Source organism: Eubalaena glacialis, chromosome 12 (assembly GCF_028564815.1).
Source record: "Eubalaena glacialis isolate mEubGla1 chromosome 12, mEubGla1.1.hap2.+ XY, whole genome shotgun sequence".
Taxonomy (NCBI): domain Eukaryota; kingdom Metazoa; phylum Chordata; class Mammalia; order Artiodactyla; family Balaenidae; genus Eubalaena; species Eubalaena glacialis.
The window spans coordinates 71,596,273-71,610,409 of record NC_083727.1 but is presented as its reverse complement, the minus strand read 5'-3'; the positions used below and the strand labels follow the sequence as shown (position 1 = coordinate 71,610,409).

Genomic DNA, 14,137 nt, shown 5'->3' with positions numbered 1-14,137 from the left:
GGTGTTGGAGAGAAGGACCTTACATAGAAGAAGGCTGAGGAAGCCTTGGCCCTAAGGCTTCTCAACCCTGGCTATTCATTAGAATCACTTGGGGAGCATTTTAAATTAAATACCAATGCACTGGTCCCAACTTTTAAGAGATTCTGATTTACTTGGGTGGGGCAAAAGTCTCTTCCAGTTATTCTAATGTACACCCAGGGGTGAGAACCACTGCAGAGAGAAGAGTTCTTTTTTAAGTATTATATTGATAGTAATATATTGTTTTTATTGAGGTATAATTGACATATAACATTATATTAGTTTCAGGTGTACAACATAATGATTCGACATTTGTATACATTGCGAAATGCTCACCACAATAAGTCTAGTTAACATCTGTCACCTCACATAATTACAAAAAAAAATTTTTTTTCTTGTAATAAGGATTTTTAAGATCTACTCTCGTAGCATCTTTCAAATATGCAATACAGTATTAGTAACTATATTCACTATACTGTACATTACATCCCCAGGACTTATTTTTTTAATAACTGGAAGTTTGTAATAACTTTTGACCCCTTTCACCCATTTTGCATCCTCACCCACCCCTGACTCCCCCCACCTCTGGCAACCACCAGTCCGTTCTCTGTATCTGAGCTTGCTTTTATTGTTGAATTCCACATAAATGAGATCATATGGTATTCCTCTTTCTCTGTCTGAATTATTTCACTTAGCATAATGTCCTCAAGGTCCATCCATGTTGTTGCAAATGGCAAGAGGCCATTTTTTTATGGCTGAAGAGTATTCCAGTGTGTGTGTGTGTGTGTGTGTGTGTGTGTGTGTGTATATATCACATCTTTATCCATTCTTCCACTGATGGACACTCATTTCCTTATCTCGGCTATTGTAAATAATGCTGCAATGAACATGGCGGGGGAGGCATGTATCTTATCTTTTCAAATTACTATTTTCATTTTCTTTAGATAAATACCCAGGAGTGGAATTGCTGGATCGTATGGTAGTTCTATTTTTAATGTCTTGAGGAGCCTCCTACTATTTTCCATAGTGGCTGCACAAATTTACATTTCTGCACACAATGCACTAGAGTTCCTTTTCTCCACATCCTCACCAACATTTATTTCTTGTCATTTTGATAACAGTCGTTCTAACAGGTGTGAGGTGATATCTCATTGTGGTTTTATTTGCATTTCCCTGATGATTAGTGATGTTGAGCGTCTTTCCATGTGCTTGTTGGTCATCTGTATTTGAGTTGTATACATTCTTCATATATTTTGGCTATTAACCGCCCTATTAGATATATGATTTGTAGTGTGGCATTTTTAAAATAAAAGTCTGTCAGGTCCCTAGGGGTTTGTTGTAGTTACAGGTGATTAGTATTTCTTTGTCAGTTCTCCTCTCTTTTGCAAGAGAAGACTCCATTGTCTCACCATCAGTTACGTGAAAATGATTCCTGAGCAGGCAAGCCAAAAACAACAAGCCACTTTTATGTCTCAGCTAACTGATATTGACCGAGTTCCCTAATGCCCTCGGTCCGGAGTGGTTCAGAGGCATTGATGACAAGAGCCTCTATCTTGAGTCATCTCAGAGCTTAGATGATTTATTCCCCCCAATTATCCAATATTGGACAATGGGCACATTTCACATCTGGAACATGAAAAAGCAATCAGATTCTTTGCACTTATGATCGCCATTGTTCTTGTCTTCTGTGACATTTTATCCCTGCTTATGAAAGGAATATCTTCCCTCTTATATCTAATTACAAAGGACTTTCGAGAAGTACATTGGCTTTCCCCTTCTTACTGTTAATTGAAAATTATTTTTCCTGTAGTTAAAATAATGTATGTATTTTTCTAGGTGACCAAGATATCAACGTGGTTTCCGGATACATCTCAAAAATGAGAGTAATTTATCCAGCAGTTGAAGGTCGGATCCAGTTTTCTGCAGGAAGTCATTGCCATGGAAGCTTTTCTCTAATACTTCTTTCAGTTTTGGCAGTGATCATTGTTTTATACCAATAGCCAAAAATTCTCCTTGCCATTAATGGAACTGTATTTTTTTCTCAAGTGAGATTCAAGTCTACCTTTTAGGAACTGGCTTTGTGATGGTGCAGACCATCCTTGCAGTCTCCTAGAAGCTGAGCTTAGAGGGCTGTAAATGAAGACGCTGACATCATCACTCAGGATCAGCAACTTAATGAACACACAGGAAAAGAAATGAAAATGGGCCCTATGAGGAGAAGGCCAACCATCTTTAGTTGACATATGCAAATTTTAATAAAACTTTATAAACAATTTTAAACCATACACATCATTTTTCTCCTTTATATCCATTCTAATCCACCAAACAACTTATGTTTACATAGAACTTTATCATTTACAAGGGAGTTTTAAGTACATTATCTTATTTGATGCCCATAACTTTCGTTGGTGGGCAAGACAGGTATTGTTTTTCCCATTTGACAGATGAGGAAACTAAAGCTCAGAAAGAATTGACATGTTTGAGGCCATACAGCTAAAAGTGACAGATCCCAGACCTGCACCTGGGCCTTCTGACCTCAGTCCTGCACTCTTTCAATTATATCCAGTTAGTTACTGTTCAGGAAGATACTTAATGTTCTCCTCTCTTTTTAACTATCAATCAGTAGCCCCAGACTCATGTAGAACAAGTCTCTGCTTTATTTCTGGTCTGTTTTTTCCTTTTTAGCGCGTGTTGCTATAGGGTGTTTAATGGACTAAACACAGGGTGGCGTTCTCTCCCACACCACCGTGTGCCTTTGAGGAGCTGGGAGAAGAGGTGCAGCAGATAATGGGAAAGGCCAGGAGCTGCAGAACGCAGTCAAGGGGCAGGGAGAAAGGGAAGGAAAGACCAGGACGCCCAGGACCAACAACATTAGGACCAACAACATTATAGAAGAGAAAGAGCTAAAGGCCATTTACACTTGTTAAATACGTATTTGCTAAGGAGTAGTAGCAGAGTGCCTGACACATGGCATTAGCTACTAATAATTTTATGAGATTCTATCAGTTCTCCCTCTGCTTCTTTCCTCCTTCCTAATGGGAAGGTGTCATGAGACGAGAACCTTCTTAGAGAAGGTGTAGCTCTAAACCTGCACCTGTCTCTCCCGAGCAAGATGCCAGCACTGATTCTAGTCTCACACACACACACTCCGCCCCCTCCCCCACTTATGGGAAATCCAGAGCGGAGCCAAGGTTGATTTTTTTAAGTAGTATACCTAAATCTAAAGTCAGCTCTGCCTCCAAATCTGAACAGTCATTCTCTGTCATTCTCAGGCACAGATATGAGAACTCCTGCCTGAGAGTGTGCCCCTCTGAGTGGGTGCTCAGGAAATACCCAGACCGACGAAATAAATGATTTATGCACAAAGAACAAATACTTGCTTAAGGGGGTGGTGGGACCACGTGAGCCTGCTCGTTACTGTAGAAATGATTCAGTAAGAAGTGGGAGCCCTCACCTTACACAAAGAGTCAGTGAACAGCAGCTAAAGGATTGAAGAGTGAGAATGTTTCTTGATGTTTACAAATATTGGGTATTCTTGATACAAAACATACTTTTAAATTTCATAACCTCTTCATAAATGTTGCAGTAAAATAATGCCCTAGGTTCTATGCATACACAGACTGGCCATAAGTAAACAAATGTCGATAGACTGTAAGAGGAAAATGTCAATAAGGCTGCATTTGGGGTATATTTGCTTATGCTTGGCCAGTAAAATAGGGTAAATCCTATTGGAGCACAAATTTTTAAAAAACATTTTGTAAGTTTTCTAAATATGTGTACATGTATTATTCAGTGGTTTAAGAAATGACCTAAAAACACTTCGCAATTGTAGGTTCCAAACAATAAAACTGAAGATATACTCCTTGTCTCTGGTAGTTACTTCTTCTCTCAAGCAAACACCTATAACCCAAGACAATATGGCCAATGGAAAACTCTTTGCCAGTTCATCACTGGTATCACTTCCCTTGATTATAAGCCCCTTGCCATCTAATAACCCTCCCTATCCCCCTTCTTACCTCCAAAACAAGAAAAATACATGCAGTTTTTAGGTAGGAAAGAACAGTAAATAAAGGATATTTTAAGTAAGACTACTAAATTTTATGGCTTTTACGTACAGAATTTAAGACCAATAGTGGTTTCCTAAAAATAAAAATGTTCAAGTCATACAGTGTTAGGGATTTTAATTAATTTATCTGAACTGGTTGTACATCAAGAATTTTCCTCAATTAATGCCGATGATAGAGCAGACCAGCTGGTACACCGTGATCAGACACATTAAATGCAGTTGGTGGCAGAGCTGCCCTCAGCAGTTTTCAGCAGAGTAAGCGCCCTCAGAGAGTATGTAGCCCTGTGGAGACATAACTAGGCTTGCCTAAATTAGTAACGGTCTCTGATTTAGTTTCCTGGGGCTGCTGTAACGAAGTACCACAAACTGGGTGGCTGTTAAACAACAGAAATTCATCATCTCACTGTCTGGAGGTTAAAAGTCTAAGATCAATTTGGCACGGTTGGTTCCTTCTGAGGGTTGGGAGGGAGAATCTGTTCCAGGCCTCTTCCCAGCTCTGGTTAGCCTCAGACATTCCTTGCCTTATAGATGGTATTCTCCCCATGCTTTTACATCCTTTTCCCTCTGTACATGTCTGTCACTGGGTCCAAATTTCCCCTTATACTGTATAAAGACATAGTCATACTGGATCAGGCCCACTCTAATGACTTCATTTTAATCATGTGCAAAAACCCTATTTCTAAATAAGCTCACATTCACGGGCACACGGGATTGGGACTAAAGTCCTGCCACAAGACCTCAGCATCTTTTCAGGGGACACAATTCAACCCATAACCGTCCCCTGGATGATCTACGTAATCAGCCGGGGCAGCCCTGAGGCAACCTTACAAATGAAGGGTTACAATTAATGTTATTTTTGTGCTGGTAAAATAGGACACATTTTAGAAGTTGATTTGACTCAACCCAAGCAACTCAAAAGGAACGAGTTTTCCTAACTAATGCAGTCAAAAGCAGGAGCTTTAAACTTTTATAACAAGCTGGGAGATCTCCAATCTCTAGTAAGGCGTACTGAGCCCTCTAAGAACCTGAATGAAATACTTTATGAAAATATTTGGTTAACAATTCGGCCCTCTAAGAACCTGAATGAAATACCTTATGAAAATATTCGGTTAACAATTCGGCCCTCTAAGAACCTGAATGAAATACTTTATGAAAATATTCGGTTAACAAGTAAGCTAGTTAGGGTATGAAGACAATTTAACTCTGACCTATGACATGGATACTGGCGTATTAAAAGCAACAACGGAGGGAATTCCCTGGCAGTCCAGCAGTTAAAAGACTTGGGCTTTCACTGCCGTGGACCCGGGTTCGATCCCTGGTCAGGGAACTAAAATCCCATAAGCCATGTGGTGCAGCCAAAATAAATTAATAAATAAAACTGAAAAACTTCAAAAATAATAATAAAATAAAATAAAATAAAAGCAACAATGGAAATTACAGACTCATTATTCACTGGGATTTTTGGTTGCAAAAACAAAAAGTCTATCAGCAAAGACATACCAGAAGAATATTAGCTAGTCCCCAGAATCATCCAGAAGCGTGGAGAGCCAGGCCTAGAAATGGAGAGCAAGCAAGGAAAGTGAGGCATGGCTAAAATCCTGCCACGGGAAGAGCCCTCATACACCGGCCTGGTGCTGCTGGGTTCACCTCCACCACAGCTACACCCGCCAGGGCCACTGGCTGTCCTGGTGCCTCCACTCAGATGGGAGCAAATATCAAGCTGAGCCTGGTTCAGGCCCAAGCTGTCTTTCATAAAGATAAAAGAAGGCTGAGTGAGGACTCAACTCCAGCCTTTTGGCTTCCTTCAATGCCCCTTCCCCCAATTACCTTGGAATTCCTCCAAATAAAAATGTTCCAGTTCCGGACAATCAAAAGTGAGAAATGGCCCCTATGAGTACTCTGAGAATCTCCTAGTACAACAAATATATATGAAATGATGTTAAAAATAAAAACGCTACCTTCTGAGTATGTCTTGAAAACTATGTTGAGTTCTTAACTTCCTCTCCAACAATGTACATTCACATGTATGATATCCAGATTTTTATGAAAGCCAAAATCACTCTAAAAGTAAACAACACTAAACTTTTTCTGGTACTTTAATCATTAAATAATAAGCATATTAGTAATGAAATCAGTCCCTAAGATATATTATTTTTTATAAAGAAAAAATAAATATGGCTAATCAAATTTCTAATTGAGCTTGAGTTTTTAATTTGATGTTGACTTTTTTTCAGATCTATACTCTACAGATGAAGTAAGGAAATCCATACACTTAAAAAATAAACAAGTCTTATCTTTCTGGTAAAATCACAATGTATTGACTTTATATGTTAACATTTATATAGCATTCCTAAAAATTTCACTAATTTATCATGTTGTGAAACTGATTTTGTGATAACTCTTGTGTCATAATTAAGAAATGCTTATAGCATCATTCCTGCTCATCTACCACACAGGTGTATTATTATCCGGCTCAAGTTTTCTTCATGTAGCCTTGCCTTATTCCTTACTGAGTATCTTATCTTTGGGTAAAAGTGGAAAGAAAAGATGTGACTATAAAACAAGGGACCCCAGACACTACTGTAGAACAAGTCATGATGAACAAACTAGTAACGTAACCTCAGTCATTATTGTTCTCTAGAATGACACCACAGATAAGGAGGCTGCTGGCTCCTTGACTATCTGATCACTGCTTCATCTACCCCTCCCTAACCCATTCAAGAAAGCCCACAATGCAAGTGAATGGGAGTAGCATTACAGGGCTAATGAGGAAGCCAATACAATTCACATTTAAAATATAAATAGAAAAAATAAATCACACAGTGACTTAAGTACTTTAAATATTATTCACTGTAATAAATTACTAGTCATCCCCTTCAAATCTAGATCAAGAGACACCAGTGGGCTCAATCCCAGAGCTGAGACAACTGCTAATCTCCACTAGATACCAGCCACAGCTTAATGCCAGAGGTCCCTTAACAGAGGGAGGAGAGTGTACAACTATTAGAAATATTAATAGACTGTAAAAATTAACACAAGTCCACGTCATTTACAAAAGATCATTAATCTATTTATTATAAGACCACATGAACATCTTTAAACTTTTCATCAATATAGAAAATTGAGGGAATTCCCTGGTGGTCCAGTGGTTAGGTCTCAGCACTCTCACTGCCAGGGCCTGGGTTCGATCCCTGGTCGGGGAACTAAGATCCTGCAAGCTGCACGGTGTGGCCAAAAAAAAAGAAAACTGAAAGCGTGAGCACTTGGTGCAGTTCAACAGAACGCAATGCTTCAGCAGGGCTGTTCTCCCTCCCTCTGGTGCTCAGCTCACCGGCCCGCCTCAACCTAAGTGTATCTGTCAGTGTCCACACAGCTGTATCTCTTATATACTTAATGTCCTTTAATTATTCAATACTTTGGCCGCATTCAGTATAACTTTTCTTGTTTTTGTGGCTATTTGGGGAAAAAAAAATCAATATCAGTCTTCGTGCTCCCTTATAACTTCTCAGCAGTTAGACTTCTATAGCAGCCCCTTTCCCTTTCTCACCCTTCTCTCCCTTTCTTCTTTCAGAAGCAGCTCTCTCCCTTTCAGAGCTTCTTCTGAAAAATGAGCACCTGAGGCTCAGAGAGGCTGATCTCCGGGCCATGCGCCCCCTGCCCTGTGCTCACTGACAGGCCACCCCCAATGGACACAGAGCATCCACAGGCAGATCTCACCGAGCGCCCCAGATGCTCCAGAACCACCTCTAAGGACAACTCCTGGGAGATCTGTTATTTTTAAGAAGCCTATTGGAAAGCCTATTGGAAATCTGAGAGTTTGCGCATGAGTCACCAGCGTCCTGAGGTTAGCTGACATAATCACCTTACCTGCGGCACTGCTTCAGGATCACAGAGAGAGAGGCATGTGCCCTGGTCTCAACACGTCTTTCACTCTGGCAACAGTCATAAGAAAGGTGAGGGACCTAGATCACAGGCCACACCCCTGCCTCTTAACTCCTTGCATGTACGTTCCACCTCAACTCACCTAGTCTTTTTGTGTCCATCCCCCCACAAAGTAGTCTTTTTGTGCCCATCACCTTCTCAGTGCCAGGTGCTGCTGGACTACGCACAGGTGATACAGGGGTGAGAAAGACACATCCTGGCACCTGGACTGTTCGCAGCTCAGTGGAAGTGACAGCTAAAATTAACATCTGAAAACAGAAACGCATGCATGTATTTGCCAATCTAGCATCTCTTCCCACTCCTGGAAAGAGCCCCCATTTTGGGGAGACACTGAACCTCTTCTACCCCAGGTAGTTCTGGTGGGACAGTTAACTACAGAAGCAATCTCTTAGCCCTGGTGGAAGCACATGACCTAGGCCTCACAGTTATAGTGCCTGATCATCTTGGTCTGAGTTACGGTCTAGGCAAGCCAAGACAATAAGAATCCTTCCACAAGGTTTTATATGGGTAGAGATGTAGAGAGAGACAAGCTCCCTCTTTGCCCCTCTGTATCATCAAGTGATTCCACAGTTTGTTTAACCGTCCTCTCCCACATGAAGGCATCCACAAGAATAACAGCTAACAGGACAGAAGCTGAGACAAGAAATGGACATATGTCCACAGAGAGTCCTGACACTATTCAAGTGCTGGATAAGTCATACTGAGGGCAACTCCATTATTGCCTTCTGTAGTTGGGTTACATAAACAAATATGTTATTTCTCTTTTCTTTTTCTAAAGCAAAGTTGAGTTGAGTTCCGTCACTTACAATCAAGAGATTAAACTAGCCCACACTAGGAGAAAATGTCAAAAAGTTCCCCTGAGCACCTGTGTGTGTGGTGAGGAGGGAGGGAAGTTAAATAGGAAGAAGAGTTCAGACATTAAGTAACATGAATAAAATCCCTCAGGGAAAATCATGCAGTTTTCATTCTTGTACGACGAAAATGGATCTGACAAACTTTAAAAAATTACCTAAAACACACTTCCTTATAAAGAAATTTCAATGTCATCCATTTTTTCAGACATTTGAGCCACTTTTAAAAAATTAAGTCTCCAGGCTGTACCCATTTTCTCCGCCATGCATTGTCCCCAAATATGGATACAGTATTCCCTTCACTCCCAAGAGCAGCTAGCATAATATTGAAGTGTTAAGTGGGCATAAATGGAGGGAGTTACAATGAAGAAGAAAACTTACAACTCAGTGTGAGATATCAATGCTCCTAAAAAGCATCGACCAAACCCATCACTTGGGGTCCTTTCTGGGGTTCCTTCTCAGCTCTTTTCGTGTTAAGCACTGGAGAGCCCCAGGGCACAGTCCTTGGACTGCTTCTCTCTTCTATTTACACTTAATCTCTCGGTGCTGTCATCCAGTTTTACATCTTGATTCTGGTGACTCTCAAATGTATAACCCCTCCCATGGACTCTAGACTCATAAATACAACTGCCTACTTGGCATCTCTGAGACGGTTAATAGGCGCCCCCCAAACTTTACGTGTCCAAAAATGAATTCCTGATCTTCCCCTCAAAACACGTGCCAGTCACAATCTCCCTCAGCTCATTTAATAGACCCTTCGTCGTTCCTATTGCTCAGGCAGAACCTTGGGGTCATCCTTGGCTGCTCCGTTTTTCTCAAGCACATATATATCCCTGGCATCTAAAACTGCCTGGCAGATAGTGAGCCCTCAATACACATATGTAGAATAAGGTGGATAAATCATGCATTATTCCTTCTCTCCTGCCTCTCTGCCACCCTCCTGACTCAGTCCAAAAGCCACACAGTCCTTTTTCTCCGGTATCAGCCCCTCCAGAGAAAAAAAGCAATTAAGAAAATAACTTCTCTACCTAAACACCCTTTTCATTATGCAGAGCAGTTAGACTCTTCTTTAACCCCTCTGCAACCAAAAGGCCAATTAAGTCTTCCCCAAGAAGGACAGGTGCCTTTCTCCAAAGAGTAAATTTTGTAGCCTCCCCCTTGCCACTCCCTAATATGAAGGTGATTACAATTTTTCTAATAGCATCCCTTCTCCCTCCTTGCTTTTGTTCTTCCACATCAGGAATTAGCAAACTACAGCCTAAGGGCAAATCCTGCCTGCCACTGCTTTATGGAAGTAAGGTTTTATTGGAATACAGCCACATCCATTACTTGGAATAATACTTTAATATAATTTGATAGAAAAAAAATCATAAACATCAAATTAACAAAAAATAGTGAAATAAAAAAAACATTTTTCACTGGATTTGATGATCTTCTAGGGGCCACAGGCCTCAGGTTAAGGATTTCTCCTTACGTATCTAGCAACACTGAAGACACTACTGGATACATAAAAGAGAACATAGTCTTTGAAATGGAAGTGGAGTAGACTAGCAAGATGTTTGCTCATTCATTTAGCCAGTCAGTCATTTTTATTCTAATGTTGACCATATCTGAAGTTACAACTTGTATATATATCATTATACAGTCTGCAAAGAACAGCGGCAAATTAGATTTCTGATACTTTTAATGTAAAATCTAACGGTTTTTAGGAAGTCAATAAATATGTTTGCTTTCAACCATTTCTCAGAATTTTCTGCTATCTACAGCTAAATGATTATACTTATAACACAAACTTATAATGTCCTTTATAAATTTCAAAGTGTCTTCCCATCTATTTAATTTCATTTTATCCCCCAACCAGAAACAGAGAGTTATTTCTATAAACACATTTCAAAATGTGAAACTCATGCACTACAAGACACACATAGAGATGGATAGAAAGAAATGTGCAAAGTAAAATATTTGAAATGCACCAGGGGAACTTACTTTTTAAAGGGATCCAGAGTGACCGCTTTTGGAAATAAAGGCTCCTTTCATGGGTCAACAATGACAAGAACACGAAGACTAGAGAAAGACCTAAGTTTGAATTCCAACTTTACCGTTCTCTCTGGCTTCATTATCCTTATCTATAAAACAGGAATAATACCATCTCACAGTTATTGGATGGTGAAATGTGATATAAAATGCCTGGCCAACAGAGAATGCATCTAGTTCCTTTCCCTTTTATTATGCGAATGATTTTGTATTTGTAGATTTTTATACAGCACATTTTCTTTAAATAGAGCTCACTCACTGTTATAGATTTAAATGTGTCCTCCTAAAATTCACATGCTGAAACCCTAAACTCCAGTATGACTATAGTTGGAAATGAGGTCTTTAGGAGGTAATTAAAGTTGAATTAGGTCATAAAACCTAACCCAATAGCATTTGTGGCCTTATAAGAAGAAGCAGAGAGAGAAAGATCTCTTTCTTTCTTCCCAAACGCTCGCACAAAGAGGTCATGTGAGCACACAGTGAAAAAAGGCAGCCGTCTACAACCAAGGGAAGAGGTCTCAGAATGAAACCTACCTTGCAGGCACCTTGATCTTGGACTTACCAGCCTCCAGAATTGTGAGAAATAAATTTCTGTTAAGTCACCCCATTTATGGTATTTTATCATGGTAGCCCAGGCCATTTGATACACTCATAAGAATTTTTTTCTCATCTAAATAAACAAAATACCACAATTTATAGGAAAGTAGGTGAGGATGGCATAAAAGGGCTGTACATATTTTATTCCTCCAGTTCACCATGACACTTTAAATAATAATATGCAAAATGCTATGGATTTTTAAATGTGAAGAATTAGACTGATTAATTTCCCACCTGTCCCTGAGAAGCTAGTAAATGTTTAAGGCTTGGTAGTAAAGCACCAATTCAAAGAAACTCATACATAGTCTAGAACTTTTAAGCAATTAAAAAGATAATAGACCACGCACCCTAGCAGCCAGTAAGGTGAGCTGGGAGCCACGGAGGTCACCGTGGGGAGGCGGGGCGGGGACAGCATGGTAGCCTCCTTACGGCTCCGTGGAGCTGCCTCTGGCCTCCGGTACTGGAGCTGCCGGCAGCAACCGGCGGTGGCCAGCCTTGCAGCGGTGTGTTCTAGGTCAATGGCTTCTAAGACTCCAGTTGGATTCACTGGAGTAGGCAACATGGGGAATCCAATGGCAAAAAATCTCATGAAACATGGCTATCCACTCATTATTTATGATGTGTTCCCTGATGCATGCAAAGAGTTTCTAGACGCAGGTGAACAGGTAGTGTCTTCCCCAGCAGATGTAGCCAAAAAAGCTGACAGAATTATTACAATGTTGCCCACCAGCATCGATGCGATAGAAGCTTACTCTGGAGCAAATGAAATTCTAAAAAAAGTGAAGAAAGGCTCACTTTTAATAGATTCCAGTACTGTTGATCCTATGGTTTTGAACGAATTGGCCAAAGAAGTTGAGAAAATGGGAGCAGTTTTCATGGATGCCCCTGTTTCTGGTGGTGTGGGAGCTGCTCGGTCTGGGAGCCTCACGTTTATGGTGGGAGGAGTCGCAGAAGAATTTGTTGCTGCTGCCCAACAGCTGCTGGGGTGCGTGGGCTCCAATGTGGCATGTTGTGGAGCTGCTGGGACTGGGCAGGCTGCGAAGATCTGCAACAACTTGCTGTTAGCTATTAGTATGACTGGAACTGCTGAAGCTATGCATCTGGGAATCAGGTTAGGGCTTGCCCCAAAACTCTTGGCTAAAATCCTAAATATGAGCTCAGGACAATGTTGGTCAAGTGACACTTATAATCCTGTAGCTGGGGTGGTGGATGGAGTTCCCTTGGCTAATCACTATCAGGGTGGATTTGGAACACTCATGGCTAAGGATCTGGGATTAGCACAGGACTCTGCTGCCAGCACGAAGAGCCCAATCCTTCCGGGCAGGCAGGCCCATCAGATCTACAGGATGATGTGCTCGAAGGGCTACTCCAAAAGACTTCTCATCCATCTTCCAGTTTCTATGAGACAAGGAGACGTTCTGAGTTTGCCCTTTGGCTGTGGACACTGTTGGAAACCAAACTCTATCTTGGAGCCCCTCACAGCTCACTCCACAAGTAAATGGGCTTAATCAAAGGTCACCTGTCTGTTTCTGATTGTCTGGGTCACAATAAACCCTGGGATTTTCCACCCATTTTTAACTGCTTATTCTTTTCATCTATTTAGCAAACACATATTATCTGAATTTTTTTTTTCTGCAAGCCACTGATGGTCTCTGCTAGCTAGCTGATTGACCTTCTTCCAAAAGTTTGATTCCTGAGCATTGTCAGTTAAAACGTTGCCTACTTTGATCAGGATATTATTTACTCCACTTTACAAATAAAACCACATTTTTTTTCCATGGGATAAAACCTATCCTGGAGGAAAGAAAAGAAATTGGTGTGAGGTAAGGAGTTAGAGAAAGGGGAAGTATAGTGAATTACTCCCTGTGTCCCTCAGAAAGTTTGTCCTGCTAACCCAGTGGTGGTATTCTTGCATTCTGAGGTTACCGGTTTATTTTCCAGGAGTTGATAAAGCAAGAGAGCTCCTTGCTGCATGCTATGTAACTTGAACTCTGTTACATTACCTTGGTGTGCCCCTCTTGTAACAACTCCCAAAACTTACCAAACTTATTTTCTATATTTTTGCTTCCTTGTACATTCTTACTACATTGTGACTTCAAAAGAATGACATCTTTAGAACAGTCTCAGAGCCAACGATGATATGTGCTTTAGATAATTATTATGTTATCCTAAATATAACCATATTCTTTTGAATTCAAATAAATTTCTATGCTAATAATTTAAAAGAAAAGATAATAGAACTACTGGCAAAACCTTTAAAAAATTTACAATATCTAATGACCATTTTTACAAACTTTTGAAAAATATACATGAATAGTACTATTAAATGGGTTAGTTTTCCAAATTATATTTAGAGTTCCCACATTATCAGTGCCTGATACATGGCTGAAACTCAATAAATATATTCTGAATGAACACTGCATCCAATAACCAAACACAAAACACCCACTCTTGTCTTGAAAGACAAATGTGGTTGAAGGAGAAAAGCATATCATGGGAAGAAATTATGAGTAGAATTCTCAACATTGAAACTTTAAAAATAATTATTTAACTTTCCTCAAAGAATACAGTTAATTCATATTTTTCTTTTGGAGAGACAACATAAACCAAAAATCTACTAGACTAAATT

General features: G+C 40.2%; 1 protein-coding gene and 1 pseudogene across 2 annotated transcripts in view; both read left to right on the top strand.

The window, feature by feature from the left end:
- Positions 1–2,018, top strand: part of NT5E (5'-nucleotidase ecto) — a 43,644-nt gene extending 41,626 nt beyond the window's left edge. For both annotated transcript variants that reach the window (XM_061207327.1, XM_061207326.1), the window contains one exon: positions 1,855–2,018. In XM_061207327.1, coding sequence (XP_061063310.1) covers positions 1,855–2,018 — 164 coding nt within the window. The remainder of the gene's footprint in view (positions 1–1,854) is intronic.
- Positions 2,019–11,921: 9,903 nt separating this feature from the next.
- LOC133102525 (3-hydroxyisobutyrate dehydrogenase, mitochondrial-like) lies at positions 11,922–12,930 on the top strand (annotated as a pseudogene).
- Positions 12,931–14,137: the final 1,207 nt, after the last annotated feature.